General features: G+C 45.1%; 1 protein-coding gene across 3 annotated transcripts; it reads right to left on the bottom strand.

The window, feature by feature from the left end:
* Positions 1-3,115: 3,115 nt before the first annotated feature.
* Positions 3,116-18,538, bottom strand: got1l1 (glutamic-oxaloacetic transaminase 1 like 1). Of its 3 annotated transcripts, none has more exons than XM_046348646.1 (9): positions 18,200-18,538; positions 17,743-17,924; positions 17,266-17,389; positions 16,928-17,145; positions 16,414-16,564; positions 16,095-16,260; positions 15,804-15,946; positions 5,520-5,584; positions 3,116-5,252 (listed from the first exon to the last, which is right to left on the bottom strand). In XM_046348646.1, exons 1-9 carry the CDS (start codon positions 18,378-18,380, stop codon positions 5,160-5,162), a joined length of 1,323 nt encoding a protein of 440 aa, XP_046204602.1. In that variant the 5' UTR covers positions 18,381-18,538; the 3' UTR covers positions 3,116-5,159. The 3 variants fall into 3 exon arrangements, with proteins under 3 accessions (XP_046204602.1, XP_046204600.1, XP_046204603.1); XM_046348644.1 differs by having other exon boundaries at positions 3,116-5,220; XM_046348647.1 differs by having other exon boundaries at positions 5,109-5,584; positions 18,200-18,537.
* Positions 18,539-18,807: the final 269 nt, after the last annotated feature.

Below are 18,807 nucleotides of genomic sequence, written 5' to 3'. Positions count from 1 at the left end.
GACCTCACTCCAAGTCTTTTCAAACACAGCATTCTAGTTTCTGATCCATTTACTGGACTGAGAGAATCTAATACGCTCTAGAGGTCAATCACATCAAAAGAATATATCATAAGTTCAGTGCCCTCTGATTCTTTCAAAGAGACTGTGCAGAGCATACAGCTACAGAATGAAGAACAGAAAAGAAGAATTGGCAGCCCCATTTATCTTATTACATTTTGACAGGGTTCTGTTGCTCTATAGAGATCTGGAGATGAGATAAATAGATGAACTATGAATGACTTAACCACATGTTTTTACTAGACCACAAAATGTTAATTAAACTGTTATTGATATAGCCTAAATAGGGGTGGATCTACAGTATGTGGTAGGGAGGTAGTCTACTTTGTGTGTTTGTCCTCAGAATATAGGGCCAGTAGTTTTGAAGAACATTTTGAGGCACTGTTCCCCCAAAACTGCCCCAAAACACCTGGCCCTAGTATGATGACTACTAGTTATTGGTCTCTGCATCATTGTCGATACTGAGCATTGCTACTGCTGAGACCTGGGCTTGATGAAAGATCAATGGAACAATTTACCACAGTGGTTAGTGACCACAGGCTGTCACACTGCTCTGCGTGTACACTGAGTAGTAAGTGATGTAAGCAGACTTCCTGGTTAGCTGTCTTGCTGTGTTAATTAAGGGAAGTATTTTGATCTTACTAAGTTCGATGAACAATCAGCTTGTCTACCTGAAATGCCCTTGTTCCTTGAAGAGAGTGGTTAAGTCCCACCACTGCTGCTGAGATGGAGATGAGAGTTGGACAAGATGTCTGGTTTACTGAATTACTTGACTGGCATGGATAGAACCAGACGCCTGTCTCTACATGACTCTCTGCCAGCCTGGCCAAATCTCACTGCTCAACCATTTTATTAAAATATGAACTTTGCCTGAACCCACTCACCCTGGTTCCGCTCACTATCCATGAAATACAGTTCAGGGGTGCTGCAACAGATGAGAACAGATTACATTTTTTCCTGTATGTGTTTTGAGAGAGAGATGTGAAAATCAAAGGGCTGTTTGACAGATTGCTAATGGCCATGCATTATGGTACTGTAGATGTTGATTATGGTCATTGTTTACCCTAAGTGCAATGGGAAGAGTGGGCCGATCGTCCATTACGTACCCTCCCTCATCATTTTTCGCCTGGATGTTTTTGAGGTTACAGCACTGCATTTGGGCTCTGTCATTATGAATCTGGCGAAAGGGAATTTAATGCCAGGCATGTTAACAGATTGTCTTTAATCTGCATGCGTTTCATTTTGGGTCGCCATGGTTTTCATTTTCTCACACTGGATTCAGTTGAACTTTTCTTATTGCATTATGAGCAAAGTATCAATCATTACATTTGAAACAGAAGAAGTGGTGAAAAAACTCAAGAGAAACAGCCTACATTGTAAGAGCTGTAACATTTGATTTTCATAACCTATGGCTGCCAGTTAACATCTGCTTACACGTCAAATCAGTATTGTATAGACAATGTAGGCAATGTACAATGACCTAGATAGAAATATATAAGGCTCTTTTAATTGATCTGCCTGTATGTGAGTATTGTCAGTGTCAGGAAGCATCAAGAGGTATGACAATGTTCCTGCGTAGGTCATTTACTCAGTAAACCTTGTTTCTTGGAATTGGGAGCTGTGATCTGCTACGTACACAGAGTCTTTTGTCCTGGACATACAGTATATCTTGGTTTTATATACGATATCAAAGGCAGCAGCGAGGTTGTCATGGCTGGAGAGCATCTTTGCGCGTTTCAGTAAAACATTGATGTGTGCTTGCCTGTGGCTTATCAGCTCCAATTGTTTTCCTCAGGTTGTTTTTCCTCCTGTTGATTTAACATATGATAGATTGTGTTTGGCAAGTCCCCGTGTCTAGAGGCACAGACTGATGTTTCTGCAGGCACAAAAATTACATCGCAAAGCATAGGACATTTCGAATAGACTGTCTTATCTGTGATGTTAGGGAGTTTGTATGAATATTATGACATCAGCTGTCTTCACAGAAAACATTTACATTTTTGATTATGGTTTATGCTCTGACATCTGTGATCACATCTCTTATTCATACATTCATAATGGCGGTGTCACATTTATGATATGCTTATCCTTATAGAGGTGTAATGTATGCTTGATGAACATACTGTAGGGCCTTACAGCGAATGCAAATCATTACCCAGTTTTTTCTACCAACCCAAATTTCTATACAAGATCCACACCAACTTGCCTGGGAAAATTGGCGCTGTGTATAACTGGGGGTTGGATTGATCTACACTGGGCTGAAACTATGTGTTATGTGAGGTGTAGGTGTGTGCTGTGGTGGATGTATATTTTGTCCTTTCCGCTCACATTGTCACACTGACATGTAAGGTTCAATATTAGGCAACAATAAAGCAAGGGCATTTTGTGAGGGGAAGGGTTTAAAAAGAAGGGGCTCGACGAGCAGGTGTCCACGCACTTTTGGTCATGTAGTGTATCTGCTGACACCTCTCTATTGGGAGTAACTTTTCACAAGACGGATCATGTTGATTTAAGACTACATTAAGTCTCCATATCCATTTTTATTCCCTCAGATATTTTATATTGAACTAGAAATGTTATGTCTGTAATATTGTTGTGCATTTGATTGAGATTCCCCCGAAGGCACTAAAATCAGTCTGGATAGTATTGAAGGCTCCTCTCAGTAATGGATGTTGTGTTGCTCAGGAGCACAACAGTAGTTCCTTATGCACAGCTTGGAATTTCAATCTGTATCCTCTAGATACCACCTTTGCATTTAGCAAACATCTGGACCACAACATTGCCTGTCTACTGAGTCTCACTTCACCGTAGATTGCAGGTTATATATTCATAATTATTCTGAATAATATCATTGTTTCTAAAATACAACAAGGAAGTATTTTTGCCTGCGCTGGCGCTGCAGACGGCTATATCGGTTGGCTAATACAGGACTATTAAAGGCCCAGTGCACTACTTTTCATAGTGCAACCCCCTACTTCCCACCGCTATGCTTACAAATACATTTAGTAGGAAGAAACCCCATCTATCTACCCTACCAGAAAAACAACACTACAGCACATCGATCAGCAACATTTATTGTTGTCAGGGAATAAATACAGAACATTCTATGCCAGAGCAGAATTCTATTGTCTAAAAGGGTACAGACGCTGATGCAGCACTTTTTAAAATTGTCTGAAAGGTTATCGATTGTCGCTATTGACCCGTTACTGTAGCGGCGTCCTATATATGAAAAGGGTATAACTCTAAAACATGTTAGTGAATGCCATTCGTTTTTTGGCTGAAATAACTGGACTCCAATGGGGAATCAGATTGTGAATGTACAAAGACTAGTGTATTCATGTAAATGACACTGACACTGTCTTTGGTGTAAACTAATCAGATTAAGTTCGATTTCATGTTATTTTTTTCAGTTGGGGAGCTAGGCTACATGTAGCTATTTACATGTTGTACACAAAAGACATGATCAACATGTTCATACAAACTCGCAGATTGTTTTTTGCCCCAATGCAAAACTCAAGTGGGGAATTACTTGCAGCTATCTAGACAGTACATCAAACACAAGCAAAACAAAGACACACAGTCTAATTAGCGATGTAATGTTATTTTTTTAATCATCATTGCAAACGATGGCTAAGCAGGAGGTAGACAAGCAGTCAGAGTAGTAGTGTTCTTTTTCAACAACTCTGGCTAGTGGCTACGATATGACAGCAACTACAAAGACTAGCTTACATCATCACACAAAACGTAGATTGTTTTTGCTCCAATGCAATGTGTAGGGACTGCGTCCGGCTTGTGCAACTGCAATATCCGTTACAACAAACAGAGGTTGTAATCAAACAATCAATATTCAGGTAAACAACATGGATGTATTTCCTAATGACACGAGCACCATCTTATTATGAAAATTGGTATAGTACACTTAATTTTAAACGTTTTGAGAAGGTTTTTAATTATTTGTCACTGCACATTTATTTGACCTTCTACCATGGAACTACCTGTATGCATTCAAAATAATATCTTTCAATGTGCCACAAACAATAGGTTACAGTATAAAATAAATTGGTCAATAAAAAACTAACAAGGTTGACCTAAATAATTTCATGGTTACGTTATCACTGGAGTTAAAATAACATGTTAAAAATTACAAAAGGGTGAAACTATCCAATTGGGCAGTGTTCTGTGAGTGTTCTGTGAGCACAAACAACAGTCATTGCAGTGAAGAGGATGAAGAATTCAAAGATGATTAAATGGCAGACTGATAGGCCTACTAGAATCCGACTGGGAACGTGGCTAGGACAATCCCTCTACTACTCCCATATTGTAAGTGTCACAATAGTTGTCTCTATAAGGTCAGGATCTCTGTTTAACATCTCATCCAAAAGATAGACCCTTGTCTTGACCACACAAGAACCCCTTTACCCAACTAGGGCATTAGGATCTACTTGTACCAGAGGAAAGAGTGCTCCTTACTGGACTACCACAGCACAACTATATGCCTACAATATTTCCAGCTATGTAGGTTCAAAATACCATATGCCATAGTTCATATTCCTTAATCCCTACCTCTAATTTAACGCTTGGATGTTACAATCTACATACTAAAGTCAATTGTTAATTTGTTTAAATAAATGATAACAGCCATTTTCCATATGAATTCAGCCCTAATTCGTTTGGTATTGTATGTGACATAAAGATGCTTCCTTCACATGATTTAGTCAAGCTGAATAAGGATCTTATGGAGGCTGTCACCAGGGGCCTCATTTATACTTGATAATTTCCGATGGTGTCCTTACATTCGACGCATAAAATATACTGGGCATAAAAAACCTTGCTTACACAGGTTCAAAGAATCCCATTTTGTAATGTACGCACCTGTGATCTATAAATCTAAAATTAACTTAAAATTGACGGCACCTGAACGTGCCTTACAATCAACGATTTCCCCTTATAGAATGCTAGCACAAATGAGGGTTTAGTCAGGAATAGCCATGGACCAAAATAGAAAAGCAAACCTTTTGAAAGACGAGATCACAGCGATGGTAGAGGAGATCGAAGACAGGAAACACGTATTATTCGGTGGGTTGACAAACAAAGCCAAACAGCTAGCTTGGGAGTGTGTTGCCGCTGCAGTGAACCAGGTGGGGCAGCAAGACAGAACTGTGGCTGATGTGAAAAAGAAAGTGTCTGACCTTAAACTGCAAGGGAAAAAAAAGAATAGCCCTAGATAACCAGCAGGAAAATCACCTACATAGAGTAGATCATTTCCACGTCAAAGTAAGGTTTTATAAATAACTGCTTATACGTGGTTTTCTGCATAAGTCATACTTAAGATCAAAATTGATCATAAGTCCGTTTTATAAATGAGTCCCCAGGTATTCTAATTGACATCAGAAGACAGAGGTCAATGCCAGGTGGATGGACTCAGCTATATAGTCTAGGTTACAGCTGTTGATAGCACTCACATTCAGACAGCCATTGGGATGCAGGTAGATATGTCTCCTCTTTTCCAGGAATTCCACTTGTTGGACTAAAGGAGACAGGTGAAGAGATCATAATCAAAGATGAAGGACATTCAACATGGAACATAGCACTTACATAAATTACTGGTACCTACGTGTACAATAAACAGTATAGTGGACATTGTCACGCCCTGGTCGAAGTATTTTGTGTTTATCTTCATGTATTGGGTCAGGCCAGGGTGTGGCATGGGGTTTTTATATTGTGGTGTGTTTTGGTGTTGGTATTGGGATTGTAGCTTAGTGGGGTATCTAGCAAAGTCTATGGCTGTCTGGAGTGGTTCTCAATCAGAAGCAGGTGTTTATCGTTGTCTCTGATTGGGAACCATATTTAGGCAGCCATATTCTTTGAGTTTGTCGTGGGTGATTGTCCTTAGTGTCTTTGTTCCTGTCGCTGTGTTAGTTGACACAAGTATAGGCTGTTTCGGTTTTCGTTTAGTTATTTATTATTTATTTACGTTCTTTGTTTTGTAGTGTTTGTGTTAATTCGTGTTTTACATTGTTCATTAAACATGGAATCGCAATCTACACGCTGCATTTTGGTCCGACTCTCCTTCACACCTAGAAAACCGTTACAGAATCACCCACCAACCAAGGACCAAGCGGCGTGGTAAACAGAGGAATCAGCAACAGCAGCAGCAGGAGAAGCGACAGGTGCAGCAGGAGCAACAGCAGCAGCAGCAAAGGCAGCAGCAGGAGAAGTAACAGAGGCAGCAGCAGCAGTGGGAGAGGCTGCACTATTTGGATAAATGGACTTGGGAGGAGATCCTAGACGGAAAAGGACCCTGGGCAGAGCCAGGGGAATATTGCCGCCCCAAAGCCGAGCTGGAGGCAGCGAGGCGGCATTATGAGGAGATAGCACGGCAGAGCGGCTGGAAGCCCGAGAGGCACCTCCAAAAATGTATTGGGGGGGCACAGGGAGAGTGTGGCAGAGTCAGACCTGAGCCAACTCCCCCTGTTTACCGTAAGGAGCCATGGATGGAATTGGAGCTGTCGGCGAAGCAGAGTGCTGAGTCTGAGAGTGTGGAGGATGTATTGGACAGAGTAGAAAGAAAGCTGTTGATTTTGCATAGTATGCACGGCATTCGCCCTGAGGAGCGTGTTAGCTGTCCGATGTCACCCGTGTCAGTTCCTCGTACTCAGCCTGAAACGTGTGTTGGAGTTCCGGGGGATTTGATGCCGGCTATACACACCAGGTCTCCAGTACACCTTCACAACCCGGTGTGTCCTGTTCCTTGCACTCACCCGGAGGTGCGTGGCCCAGTACCACCAGTGCCAGCACCACGCATCAGGCGTACAGTGCGTCCCGCCTGTCCAGCGCTGCCGGAGCCTTCCTCCTCTCCAGCGCAGCCAGAGTCTCCCTCCTGTCCGGCGCTGTCTGAGCTACCCGTCTGCCCAGCGCCGTCTGAGCTACCCGTCTGCCCTGCGCCGTCTGAGCTACCCGTCTGCCCTGCGCCGTCTGAGCTACCAGTCTGTCCAGCGCCGCCAGTGCCACCAGTCTGCCCAGCGCCGTCTGAGCTACCCGTCTACCCAGCGCCGTCTGAGCTACCCGTCTGCCCAGTGCCGTCTGAGCTACCAGTCTGCCCAGTGCCGCCAGTGCCGCCAGTCTGCCCAGTGCCGCCAGTCTGCCCAGCGCCGCCAGTCTGCCCAGCGCCGCCAGTCTGCCCAGTGCCGCCAGTCAGCCAGGATCCGCCAGTCGGCCAGGATCTGCCAGTCAGCCAGGATCAATTAGATCCGCCATTCAGCCAGGATCCGCCAGTCTGCCAGGATCCACCAGTCAGCCAGGATCCGCCAGAAGTGCCAGTCAGCCAGGATCTGCCAGACGGCCAGGATCCGCCAGTCGGCCAGGATCCGCCAGTCAGCCAGGATCCGCCAGTCAGCCAGGATCCGCCAGTCTGCCAGGATCCGCCAGAACTACCAGGATCTGCCAGGATCCACCAGTCAGCCAGGATCCGCCAGTCAGCCAGGATCCGCCAGATCTGCCAGTCGGCCAGGATCTGCCAGTCAGCCAGGATCTGCCAGTCAGCCAGGATCTGCCAATCGGCCAGGATCCGCCAGAACTGCCAGACGGCCAGGATCTGCCAGTCGGCCAGGATCTGCCAGTCGGCCAGGATCTGCCAGTCGGCCAGGATCTGCCAGTCTGCACGGAGCTGCCAGTCTGCAAGGAGCTGCCAGTCTGCAAGGAGCTGCCAGTCTGTAAGGAGCTGCCAGTCTGCAAGGAGCTGCCAGTCAGCGTGGAGCAGCCAGAGCCGCCAGTCAGCATGGAGCAGCCAGATCTTTCAGTCTGCCAGGATCCGCCAGTCAGCCAGACTCTTCCAGATCTGCTAGTCAGCCAGACTCTTCAAGATCCGCCAGTCAGCCAGACTCTTCCAGATCTGCCAGGCAACCAGACTCTTCCAGATCTGCCAGTCAACCAGACTCTTCCAGATCTGCAGGAGCTGCCAGTCTGCTAGGAGCTGCCAGTCTGCAAGGAGCTGCCAGTCTGTAAGGAGCTGCCAGTCTGCCAGAGCCGCCAGTCAGCGTGGAGCAGCCAGAGCCGCCAGTCAGCATGGAGCAGCCAGATCTTTCAGTCTGCCAGGATCCGCCAGTCAGCCAGACTCTTCCAGATCTGCTAGTCAGCCAGACTCTTCAAGATCCGCCAGTCAGCCAGACTCTTCCAGATCTGCCAGTCAACCAGACTCTTCCAGATCTGCCAGTCAACCAGACTCTTCCAGATCTGCCAGTCAACCAGACTCTTCCAGATCTGCCAGTCAACCAGACTCTTCCAGATCTGCTAGTCAACCAGACTCTTCTAGATCTGCCAGAACTGCCAGTCGGCCAGGATCTGCCAGTCGGTCAGGATCCGCCAGTCAGCCAGGATCCGCCAGATCCGCCAGTCAGCCAGGTTCTGCCAGTCAGCCAGTATCTGCTGAGACCACCAGCCAGCCAGGATCTGGTAGATCTATCTACCTGCCTGAGCTTCCTCTCACTCCTGAGCTTCCTCTCACTCCTGAGCTTCCTCTCACTCCTGAGCTTCCTCTCACTCCTGAGCTTCCTCTCACTCCCGAGCTTCCTCTCACTCCCGAGCTTTCTCTCACTCCCGAGCTTTCTCTCACTCCCGAGCTTTCTCTCACTCCCGAGCTTTCTCTCACTCCCGAGCTTTCTCTCACTCCCGAGCTTTCTCTCACTCCCGAGCTTTCTCTCACTCCCGAGCTTTCCTCACTCCCGAGCTTCCCCTCAGCTGCCTCAGTCCCGAGCTGTCCTTCAGTCCCGATCTGCTCCTCAGTCCAGTGGGGTTCTGGGTGAGGACTACTAGGCCATGGTCGGCGGCGAGGGTGGACTATCCAGGGACGCGAGGAGAGGGGACTAAGACATTGACTGAGTGGGGTCCACGTCCCGCGCCGGAGCCGCCACCATGGACAGACGCCCACCCGGACCCTCCCCATTGTTTTGAGGTGCGTTCGGGAGTCCGCACCTTAGGGGGGGGGGGCGGTTCTGTCACGCCCTGGTCGAAGTATTTTGTGTTTATCTTCATGTATTGTGTCAGGCCAGGGTGTGGCATGGGGTTTTTGTATTGTGGTGTGTTTTGTCTTAGGGTTTTGGTGTTGGTATTGGGATTGTAGCTTAGTGGGGTATCTAGCAAAGTCTATGGCTGTCTGGGGTGATTGTGGGTGATTGTCCTTAGTGTCTTTGTTCCTGTCTCTGTGTTTGCACCAGATAGGACCGTTTAGGTTTTCACTTTTTTTGTTTTGTTTAGTCTGTTCATGTATAGTCGTCTTTATTAAAAACATGAATAACCACCACACTGCATTTTGGTCCGCCTCTCTTTCACCAGAAGAAAACCGTTACAGACATGGACATATACTGTACAGTATAAAGTATATGCCATTTAGCAGAAGTTTTTACGAAGCTCGACTCAGCTTGGCTATAAGGGGTAGAATTCAGGTCAATAAAACTGTACAACATCATTGCTAAAGATATAAAGAATATATTTCAGAATTAAGTGCATGAAAGCCAACTAGAGATGAAAATTGTGAGATAAAATTGCCGACACTAAAGGCTAGCTAGATAATGCAAAGAAACCAAATCAACTGTCTTGATGCAGTGCATAAATTGTCTACATTGTTTGTGGAAACAATACAAAAAAATGCTGATATACAGTGCCTTCGGAAAGTATTCAGACCCCTTGACTTTTTCCACATTTTGTTCCTTTCCTTTAATGAGTCCGACGAGCCCGACTTGAAGGACATACTGTTTTCCCGGGAACAGGCCCAAATCCTTGTCATTTGCGTGAAGAGAAGACAGAGAAAATGAGGACGGAGGTCGGGCTGCCTTCTGAGAATTTGAAGGCGATCGAACTAACATGCAAACATTGGAAAATAAAATTGACGACCTACGAGGAAGATTAAACTACCAACGGGACATTAAAACTGTAATATCTTATGCTTCATGGAGTCGTGGCTGAATGACAACATTATCAACATACAGCTGGCTAGTTATACGCTGTATCGGCAGGATAGAACTGCTCCTGATTTGACAAGGGGTGGCGGACAATGTATATTTGTAAACAACAGCTGGTGCATGATATCTAAGGAAGTCTCAAGGTTTTGATCACCTGAGGTAGAGTATCTCATGATAAGCTGTAGATCACACTATTCACTTAGAGAGTTTTCATCTGTATTTTTCGTAGCTGTCTACATACCACCACAGATCATTCCACCATAAGCAAACAGAAAAACGCTCATTCAGAGGTGGCGCTCCTAGGGGTGGGGGACTTTAATGCAGGACAACTTCAATCCGTTTTACCAAATTTCCATCAGCATGTTAAATGTGCAACCAGAGGGGACATACTCTAGACCACCTTTACGCCACACACAGAAACGCGTACAAAGCCCTCCTTCGCCCTCCATTTGGCAAATCTGTCCATAATTATATACTCCCAATTCCTGCTTACAAGAAAAAAATCTAGCAGGAAGCACCAGTGACTCGGTCAATAAAAAAGTGGTCAGATAAAGCAGATGCTAAGCTACAGGACTGTTTTAAGTAATTAATTTGCATTTTATTGCATGACATAAGTATTTGATACATCAGAAAAGCAGAACTTAATATTTGGTACAGAAACCTTTGTTTGCAATTACAGAGATCATACGTTTTCTGTAGTTCTTGACCAGGTTTGCACACACTGCAGCAGGGATTTTGGCCCACTTCTCCATAGAGACCTTCTCCAGATCCTTCAGGTTTCGGGGCTGTCGCTGGGCAATACGGACTTTCAGCTCCCTCCAAAGATGTTCTATTGGGTTCAGGTCTGGAGCCTGGCTAGGCCACTCCAGGACCTTGAGATGCTTCTTACTTCTTAGTTGCCCTGGCTGTGTGTTTCGGGTCGTTGTCATGCTGGAAGACCCAGCCACGACCCACCTTCAATGCTCTTACTGAGGGAAGGAGGTTGTTGGCCAAGATCTCGCGATACGTGGCCCCATCCATCCTCCCCTCAACACGGTGCAGTCGTCCTGTCCCCTTTGCAGAAAAGCATCCCCAAAGAATGATGTTTCCATCTCCATGCTTCACGGTTGGGATGGTGTTCTTGAGATTGTACTCATCCTTCTTATTCCTCCAAACACGGCGAGTGGAGTTTAGACCAAAAAGCTCTACTTTTGTCTCATCAGACCACATGACCTTCTCCCATTCCTCCTCTGGATCATCCAGATGGTCATTGGCAAACTTCAGACGGGCCTGGACATGTGCTGGCTTGAACAGGGGGACCTTGCGTGCGCTGCAGGATTTTAATCCATGACAGTGTAGTGTGTTACTAATGGTTTTCTTTGAGACTGTGGTCCCAGCTCTCTTCAGGTCATTGACCAGGTCCTGCCGTGTAGTTCTGGGCTGATCCCTCACTTTCCTCATGATCATTGATGCCTCACGGGGTGAGATCTTGCATGGAGCCCCAGACCGAGGGTGATTGACCGTCATCTTGAACTTCTTCCATTTTCTAATAATTGCACCAACAGTTGTTGCCTTCTCACCAAGCTGCTTGCCTATTGTCCTGTAGCCCATCCCAGCCTTGTGCAGGTCTACAATTTTATCCCTGATGTCCTTACACAGCTCTCTGGTCTTGGCCATTGTGGAGAGGTTGGAGTCTTGAGTGTGTGGACAGGTGTCTTTTATACAGGTAACGAGTTCAAATAGGTGCAGTTAATACAGGTAATGACTGGAGAACAGGAGGGCTTCTTAAAGAAAAACTAACAGGTCTGTGAGAGCCGGAATTCTTACTGGTTGGTAGGTGATCAAATACTTGTCATGCAATAAAATGCAAATGAATTACTTAAAAATCATACAATGTGATTTTCTGGATTTTTCTTTTAGATTCCATCTCTCACAGTTGAAGTGTACCTATGATAAAAATGACAGACCTCTACATGCTTTGTAAGTAGGAAAACCTGCAAAATCGGCAGTGTATCAAATACTTGTTCTCCCCACTGTACATACCCCAACCAGAAGCCATGGATTACAAGCAACATCCGCACTGAGCTAAAGGCTAGAGTTGCCGCTTTCAAGGAGCGGGACTCTAACCCGGAAGCTTATAAGAAATCCCGCAATGCCCTCCGACGAACCATCAAACTGGCAAAGCATCAATACAGAACTAAGATTGAATCATACTACTACATACTATCATACTCCGGCACTCGTCGGATGTGACAGGGCTTGCAAACCATTACAGACTACAAAGGGAAACACAGTTGAGGGCTGCCCAGTGACACGAGCCTACCACATGAGCAAAACTACTTCTATGCTCGCTTTGAGGCAAGTAACACTGAAACATGCATGAGAGCACCAGCTGTTCCGGACGACTGTGTGATCAGGCTCTCCGCAGATAATGTGAGTAAGACCTTTAATCAGGTCAACATTCACAAGGCCGCAGGGCCAGACGGATTACCAGGACTTTGAGCATGCGCTGACTGTGAGCAGTGAGCATGCGCTGACCAACTGGCAAGTGTCTTCACTGACATTTTCAACCTCTCCATGTCTGAGTTTGTTATACCAACATGTTTTAAGCCGACCACCATAGTCCCAGTGCCCAAGAACACTAAGGTAACCTGCCTGAATGACAACCGACCCGTAGCACTCACGTCTGTAGCCATGAAGTGCTTTGAAAGGCTGGTCATGGCTCACATCAACACCATTATCCCAGAAACCCTAGACCTATTCCAATTTGCAAACCGCCCTAACAGATCCACAGATGATGCAATCTCTATTGTGCTATTCATTAAATACAGCTCAGCGTTCAACACCATAGTGCCCTCGAAGCTCATCAATAAGCTAAGGACCTTGGGACTAAACATTCCCTCTGCAACTGAATCCTGGACTTTCTGACGGGCCACTCCCAGGTGGTAAGGGTAGGTAACAACACATCCGCCACACTGATTCTCAGCACAGAGGCCCCTCAAGAGTGCTTGCTCAGTCCCCTCCTATACTTACTGTTCACTCATGACTGCACGGCCAGGCACGACTCCAACACCATCATTAAGTTTGTCGATGACAAGTTTGCCGATGGCCTAATCACTGACAACAACGAGACAGCCTATAGGGAGGAGGACAGAGATCTGGCCGTGTGGTTCCAGGACAACAACCTCTCCCTCAATGTGATCAAGACAAAGGAGATGATTGTGGACTACAGGAAAAGGATAACCAAGCACACCCCCATTCTCATCAACGGGGCTGTAGTGGAGCAGGTTGAGATCTTCAAGTTCCGTGGTGTCCACATCACTAACAAACTAACATGGTCCAAGCACACCAAGACTGTTGTAAAGAGAGCACGTCAAAACCTATTCCTGAAAAACCTGAAAAGATTTGGAATGGGTCCTCAGATCCTCAAAAGGTTCTACAGCTGCACCATCGAGAGCATCCTGACTGGTTGCATCACTGCCTGGTATGGCAACTGCTCGGCCTCCGACCGCAAGGCACTACAGAGGGTAGTGCGTACGGCCCAGTACATCACTGGGGCCAATCCTCCTGCCATCCAGGACCTCTATACCAGGCGGTGTCAGAGGAAGGTCCAAAAAACTGTCAAAGACTCCAGCCACCCTAGTCATAGACTGTTCTCTCTGCTACCGCAGGGCAAGCGGTACCGGAGCGCCAAGTCCAGGTTCAAGAGGCTTCTAAACAGCTTCTACCCCCAAGTCACAAGACTCCTGAACATCTAATCAAATGGCTACCTAGACTATTTGCATTGCTCAGCCCCCCCATCCCCTCTTTTATGCCGCTGCTACTCTCTTGCCATTATCTATGCATTATCACTTTAAGAACTCGACCTACATGTACATATTACCTAAATTACCTCGACTAACCGGTGGCCCCGCACATTGGCTCTGTACCGATACCCCCTGTATATAGTCTCGCTATTGTTATTTTACTGCTGCTCTTTAATCACTTGTTCCTTTTATTTCTTATTCTTATTTGTATGTTTTAAACTGCATTGTTGGTTAGGGGCCTGTAAGCATTTCACTGTAAGGTCTGTTGCACCTGTTGTATTCGGCGTATGTGACTAATAAAAGTTTATTTGATTTGAGAGATCTTTGATGAAAACCTGCTCCAGAGCACTCAGGACCTCAGACTGGGGCGAAGGTTTACCTTCCAACTGGACAACGACCCTAATCACACAGCCAAGACAACGCAAGAGTGGCTTCGCAACAAGTTTCTGAATGTCCTTGAGTGAACATTGCTGGAGAGACCTGAAAATATCTGTGCAGCAATGCTCCCCATCCAGCCTGACAGAGCTTGAGGGGATACGCTGAGAAAGGGAGAAACTCCCCAAATACAGGTGTGCCAAGCTTGTAGCATCATACCCAAGAAGATGCTGTAATTTATGCAAAAGGTGCTTCAACAAAGTACTGAGTAAAGGGTCTGAATACTTATGTAAATGTGATATTTCATAAAAACCTGATATTTTATAAAAACCTGTTTTAGCTTTGTCATGATTGGGTATTAAGTGTAGATTGATGAGGGGGGGGGGCTATTTAATCAATTTTAGAACAAGGCTGTAAAGTAACGAAAATATGGAAAAAGACAAGGGGTCTGAATACTTTCCGAATGTACTGTAGGACTTGATTCAATACGTATCCCTGAAGTACAGCTGTAAAAAAACACTGTATATGCCGGCTCAATGGAAATTAACTTTACATTTTAATGGTGCTATAGCGCTGAACTTCGGTGATACTGATTTAATCAAGCCCATAGACAGGTACAGTGCTCTACCACTGTTTGAATTGGTTGAAAGATGACAAATCCTAAACTTAACTTAAGCCCCGTTTCCATTGGCACTTTAAAGTCAACCCAGGTTGGGCTGGCCTTAAGTGGGCTAGCTCAAATTGCGTTTCCACTGCCTCCAGAAATGAGAAATTATGTAATGTTGTTAGGTAGCCAATATGTGACTGCAGCTGGCTTCGCTAATGTTGATAGAGAGTGTACAAAGCTGTCATTAAGGCAAAGGGTGGCTACTTTGAAGAATCACAAATATAAAAACTTTTTTGCTTACTACACGATTCCATATGTGTTATTTCATAATTTTGATGTGTTCACTATAATTCTACAATGTAGAAAATTATAGAAAATAACGAAAAACCCTGTAAAACCCTGTACATTAATTGGCTACTTTATGGCCAACAGAGGCAAATGTTTTCGTTTTCCCATAAAAATAACCAAGTGAAGGAGTTCCATAACTTCCATTTTAAATTTATACTCGACCAGCCTCCAAGAACCAAGAACTGAGGATGCATAAAACACTTTGCTTGATAATGCAAAGTCAACATTAGAATGCAGTTTAAACCACCTCTGAGCAAATTTATGTAATGCGCTCTAATGTACCCAAAGTCGTCCAGTGCTTTGTCCCCATTATTTCTTGATGTGCATCAGCTCTAGCTCATGTTTTACAGAAAGATGGTTGGAAGTAGGTGTCTCCATAATGACAATCTAAATAGCCTATCTTCAACTAAAAAGTTGTCACAACATGCGGGTGCTGCTCCCTCTCCTCTTGCTCACTCAACACACACACACACACACACACTCACTCACTCAGCAACAGCCTGCATCAATGCCTGACAGTCAGCAGCTGGTCACAGTGAAATATATATATATTTTTAAGAGAAATTACATGGCGGCCACAGTGCAATTTAGGAATAGCTCAAAAACCCGCAACCCGCGACCAATGCATTTTCACCCGAAACATTATGGAAACGGGGCTTAATATGGTTTGCTCACCATTCAGCCCAGTGCAACAGTACAGTCCACCTTGCTGGATCAGGTGATCCCAGCTGCCAGGACATCCAAGAAGCCTTAACTTCTCTCTCAACCTCTCTCTGACCAGTATGCCCCTCTCCACCATACTCTTCACTCCTTCCTGCCTGGGACAAGGATTTACAGAGGTCTATTTAACTTATCATGAAGCACTAGTTCCACGTACTGTAACCAGACTTTGTATGATCTCATTTTATACTAGAGAAGCCTTTGCAGACAATGCTATTGAAGCATAGACTAGCCATAATGACTTACCACTCCACATGGTGGGCAGGGTTACTGAGCACCGTGGCAACCACACGAGCTCCTCTGACAGATGGCCGGGACCACAAAGCCCTGACCTGCTTCTCGGCCTGGGACTGAACAGCTAGCAGTGTGGAGCTCTGCTTTAGGACACATAAGAGGTGTCCAACTCGCTCGCCTGTAGTAAGGACAATATTAGAAAATGCATTTCCATACAGAGATTTACTGTCAATATATGTCCTGGGGATCTTACATTCGTCACATTCGAGGAAAGTAAGAGACGTCAATTGATAATACACTAAGAGACAAGTGAACCCTTGAAATGGCTCACCGTAAAGCCCAAAGCTGTGGGAGAAGGACTGGGCACACATAAGCTCCATCCCCAGAGAGGCACACAGACGCACTGGCCAGGCGTCTTGTTGAAAATCCCCATGGCATAGGCCCTGTGCAGGCAGCAGGAAGAAAGGGAAAAACCTACACCTCTGAGAGTATAGAAAAAAAGATGCAGAGAGAAGAATAAAGAGAGCATGAGGAGACTGAAGAGAACTACTATTACAAGTGTTTCTACTGTAGAAATGCTACTCCCTGGGATAGACTGATGCCAGGACCTCCAAAGAAGAAAAAAAAACATTGATAAATGACTTTGCTGATAACTTCTTTATTGAGGAAAACATTTACTTACTACAACTGTAATATGTGGTTGTCTCACCTAGCTATCTTAAGATGAATGCATGAACTTTAAGTCACTCTGGATAAGAGTGTCTGCAAAATTACTAAAATGTCAAATGTATAACATCTGTTACATTACTAACGACTGTAAAAACAGTTGGGTTATGGAGCAGTACCACCATAAGCTGTGTGAGGAGTCTCCAGTGCTTCTGGGAGAGGTCTGAACCAGTAGGGCAGTGAGCAGAAGCAGACAGAACAATGACACTCTGCTCTGGAGCCATCTCCAGATCCTCCATCATTTTTTGCACACCCACACCCCTCTGCTCTGTATCCCAATACCGATACCGACGGACATCCTGGATCCCTGCTGCCTCAAAGATACCAGCCAAGGAGTCTGCAGAAAGGAACATGATGACCAGAGCTTCAGCACCAATATCATCAGCAATACCAATACTATATTGCTCTGTGATTGTGCTTTTAACTATGTGCATGCTCTCCTCCCCCCGCTACTTACCATCACAGGGGGAGGAGAAATAGACTGGCCCACACCAGACACCGCTCACATTGTACCAGTGCTTCAAGAGCTCAGCCCCCAGACGGACAGCCCCAGTACAGCCCACAGTCTGCACACCCAACACCTATAGAATAATGAGCATAGGGGATGGGAGTCAAATCAAAATACTCACAGCCATAATGTATTATCCAATGCCACTTACAAGCTGATGTTGATTGATTACATAAAAAGTAGTGTGTGGATAGGGAAGGGGTGGCCAAATTGTAATTACATAGGTTACGCTGCTGTTGAGCTTGTGAAAGGCCTATCTTTGTGTCCAGATGGCTGTTCTTGACTGATGGCTTGGTGCAGTGCTTGTTTAAATACAGTTTCATAACCTTGAGCTCAGCAAGCCACCTACTGTATGAGAAAACTGTGAGGATCACACATGAGGTCAAGTTGATTCATGGAACATACACAGTAGACAGCAAAGATTACCCTGTTCTCCACGATGGCATGGCAGTCCCTGCCCAAAACCAATTCTGTTGCTCTCCTGGTGAATTCTGGAAGGCCAAAGGATGATGGATACTCTGGACAGAGAGTGGGGTCTGTGCAGATCTGTTGCATTATTTTCCCAATGAGTGGGCTCACAGAGGTCTGACCTTCCTTGTTGAGATACTCTGAGGTCCCAAAAAATAGTTATGACAATAAATATTTGAATGCTTAGGCTAGAATAAGCTGTAATATATTACCCTAAAATAGTAACTTCACAAGCTTAACTAAATAATTATAAAATATATATTATTTGATCAGTAGTGTTATTCTGCCATTTAGTCTAGTTGAACTCAGTCAGTGGTTCTTACTCAAAGCACCAGGACCAGACACTAGGGTCAGTGACAACAAACGCTAATGAGATGCATAGAAGTCAGCCAGCTGAATTTATGAGCTAACTCACCTCTTCCCGCCAAGTACACTTTGCTGAGATGAGTGTCTGTCTTGAAGTCAGCCAATAGCTTGGTTTCAGGATTCGGTTCGGCAGTTGGAGTGTCGACGAAAATAGAGAGAAGAGTTATTCCCCGGGCTTGAACATTTTCAGTGGAACCCACTCCACCATCACTATTACATGTTTGCCTCATCTTTTTAGTTTCATCACCCTGCTCTGTCAGCACTAAGCAAGCCACCAAGCCTTTGTTTATGGTTGTTGCTTAGCTACACAACATCAATTTAAATACCGTATCTTGGCAACGTCTGTGATGGATGGCTTCTACCGTTCTCTTATAAATAATATAAACGGTTTTCACTAGTTACCACAGCCATAAAGTCAGCATTGGATATCGTAAAAAATAACTTAAGTTTAGGGTTAGGCTTAAGTTTAGCAATTTGGTTAAGGTTAGGGTTAGGGTTAAGTTTAACATCTAATTTTAAGAAGATAAATGACAGAAAAATGCCGGGTTTAGGATTTAGTGATTGTGGTAACTAGGGACGACCCTTATAAATGGACAGGTTTGAGATTTCGTTCTCATTGACCTCTATGCTGAGTAGCCTTCGCATCGACACTGAGCT

This window comes from Oncorhynchus gorbuscha, linkage group LG05, assembly GCF_021184085.1.
Source record: "Oncorhynchus gorbuscha isolate QuinsamMale2020 ecotype Even-year linkage group LG05, OgorEven_v1.0, whole genome shotgun sequence".
Taxonomy (NCBI): Eukaryota; Metazoa; Chordata; class Actinopteri; order Salmoniformes; family Salmonidae; genus Oncorhynchus; species Oncorhynchus gorbuscha.
Note: the sequence above shows the minus strand (reverse complement) of the source record. Positions and strands in the feature narration are given on the sequence as shown.

Bases quoted from the DNA above. Each gene is read 5' to 3' on its own strand.
- got1l1 (XM_046348644.1), bottom strand. From the start codon at position 18,380: ATGAGGCAAACATGTAATAGTGATGGTGGAGTGGGTTCCACTGAAAAT. The intron at 17,390-17,742 runs GTAATCTTTGCT...ATTATTCTATAG, and splicing joins ATGCCATCGTGGAGAACAGG to GTGTTGGGTGTGCAGACTGT. The intron at 16,565-16,927 runs GTACTGCTCCAT...CTATACTCTCAG, and splicing joins TCCTCACACAGCTTATGGTG to AGGTGTAGGTTTTTCCCTTT.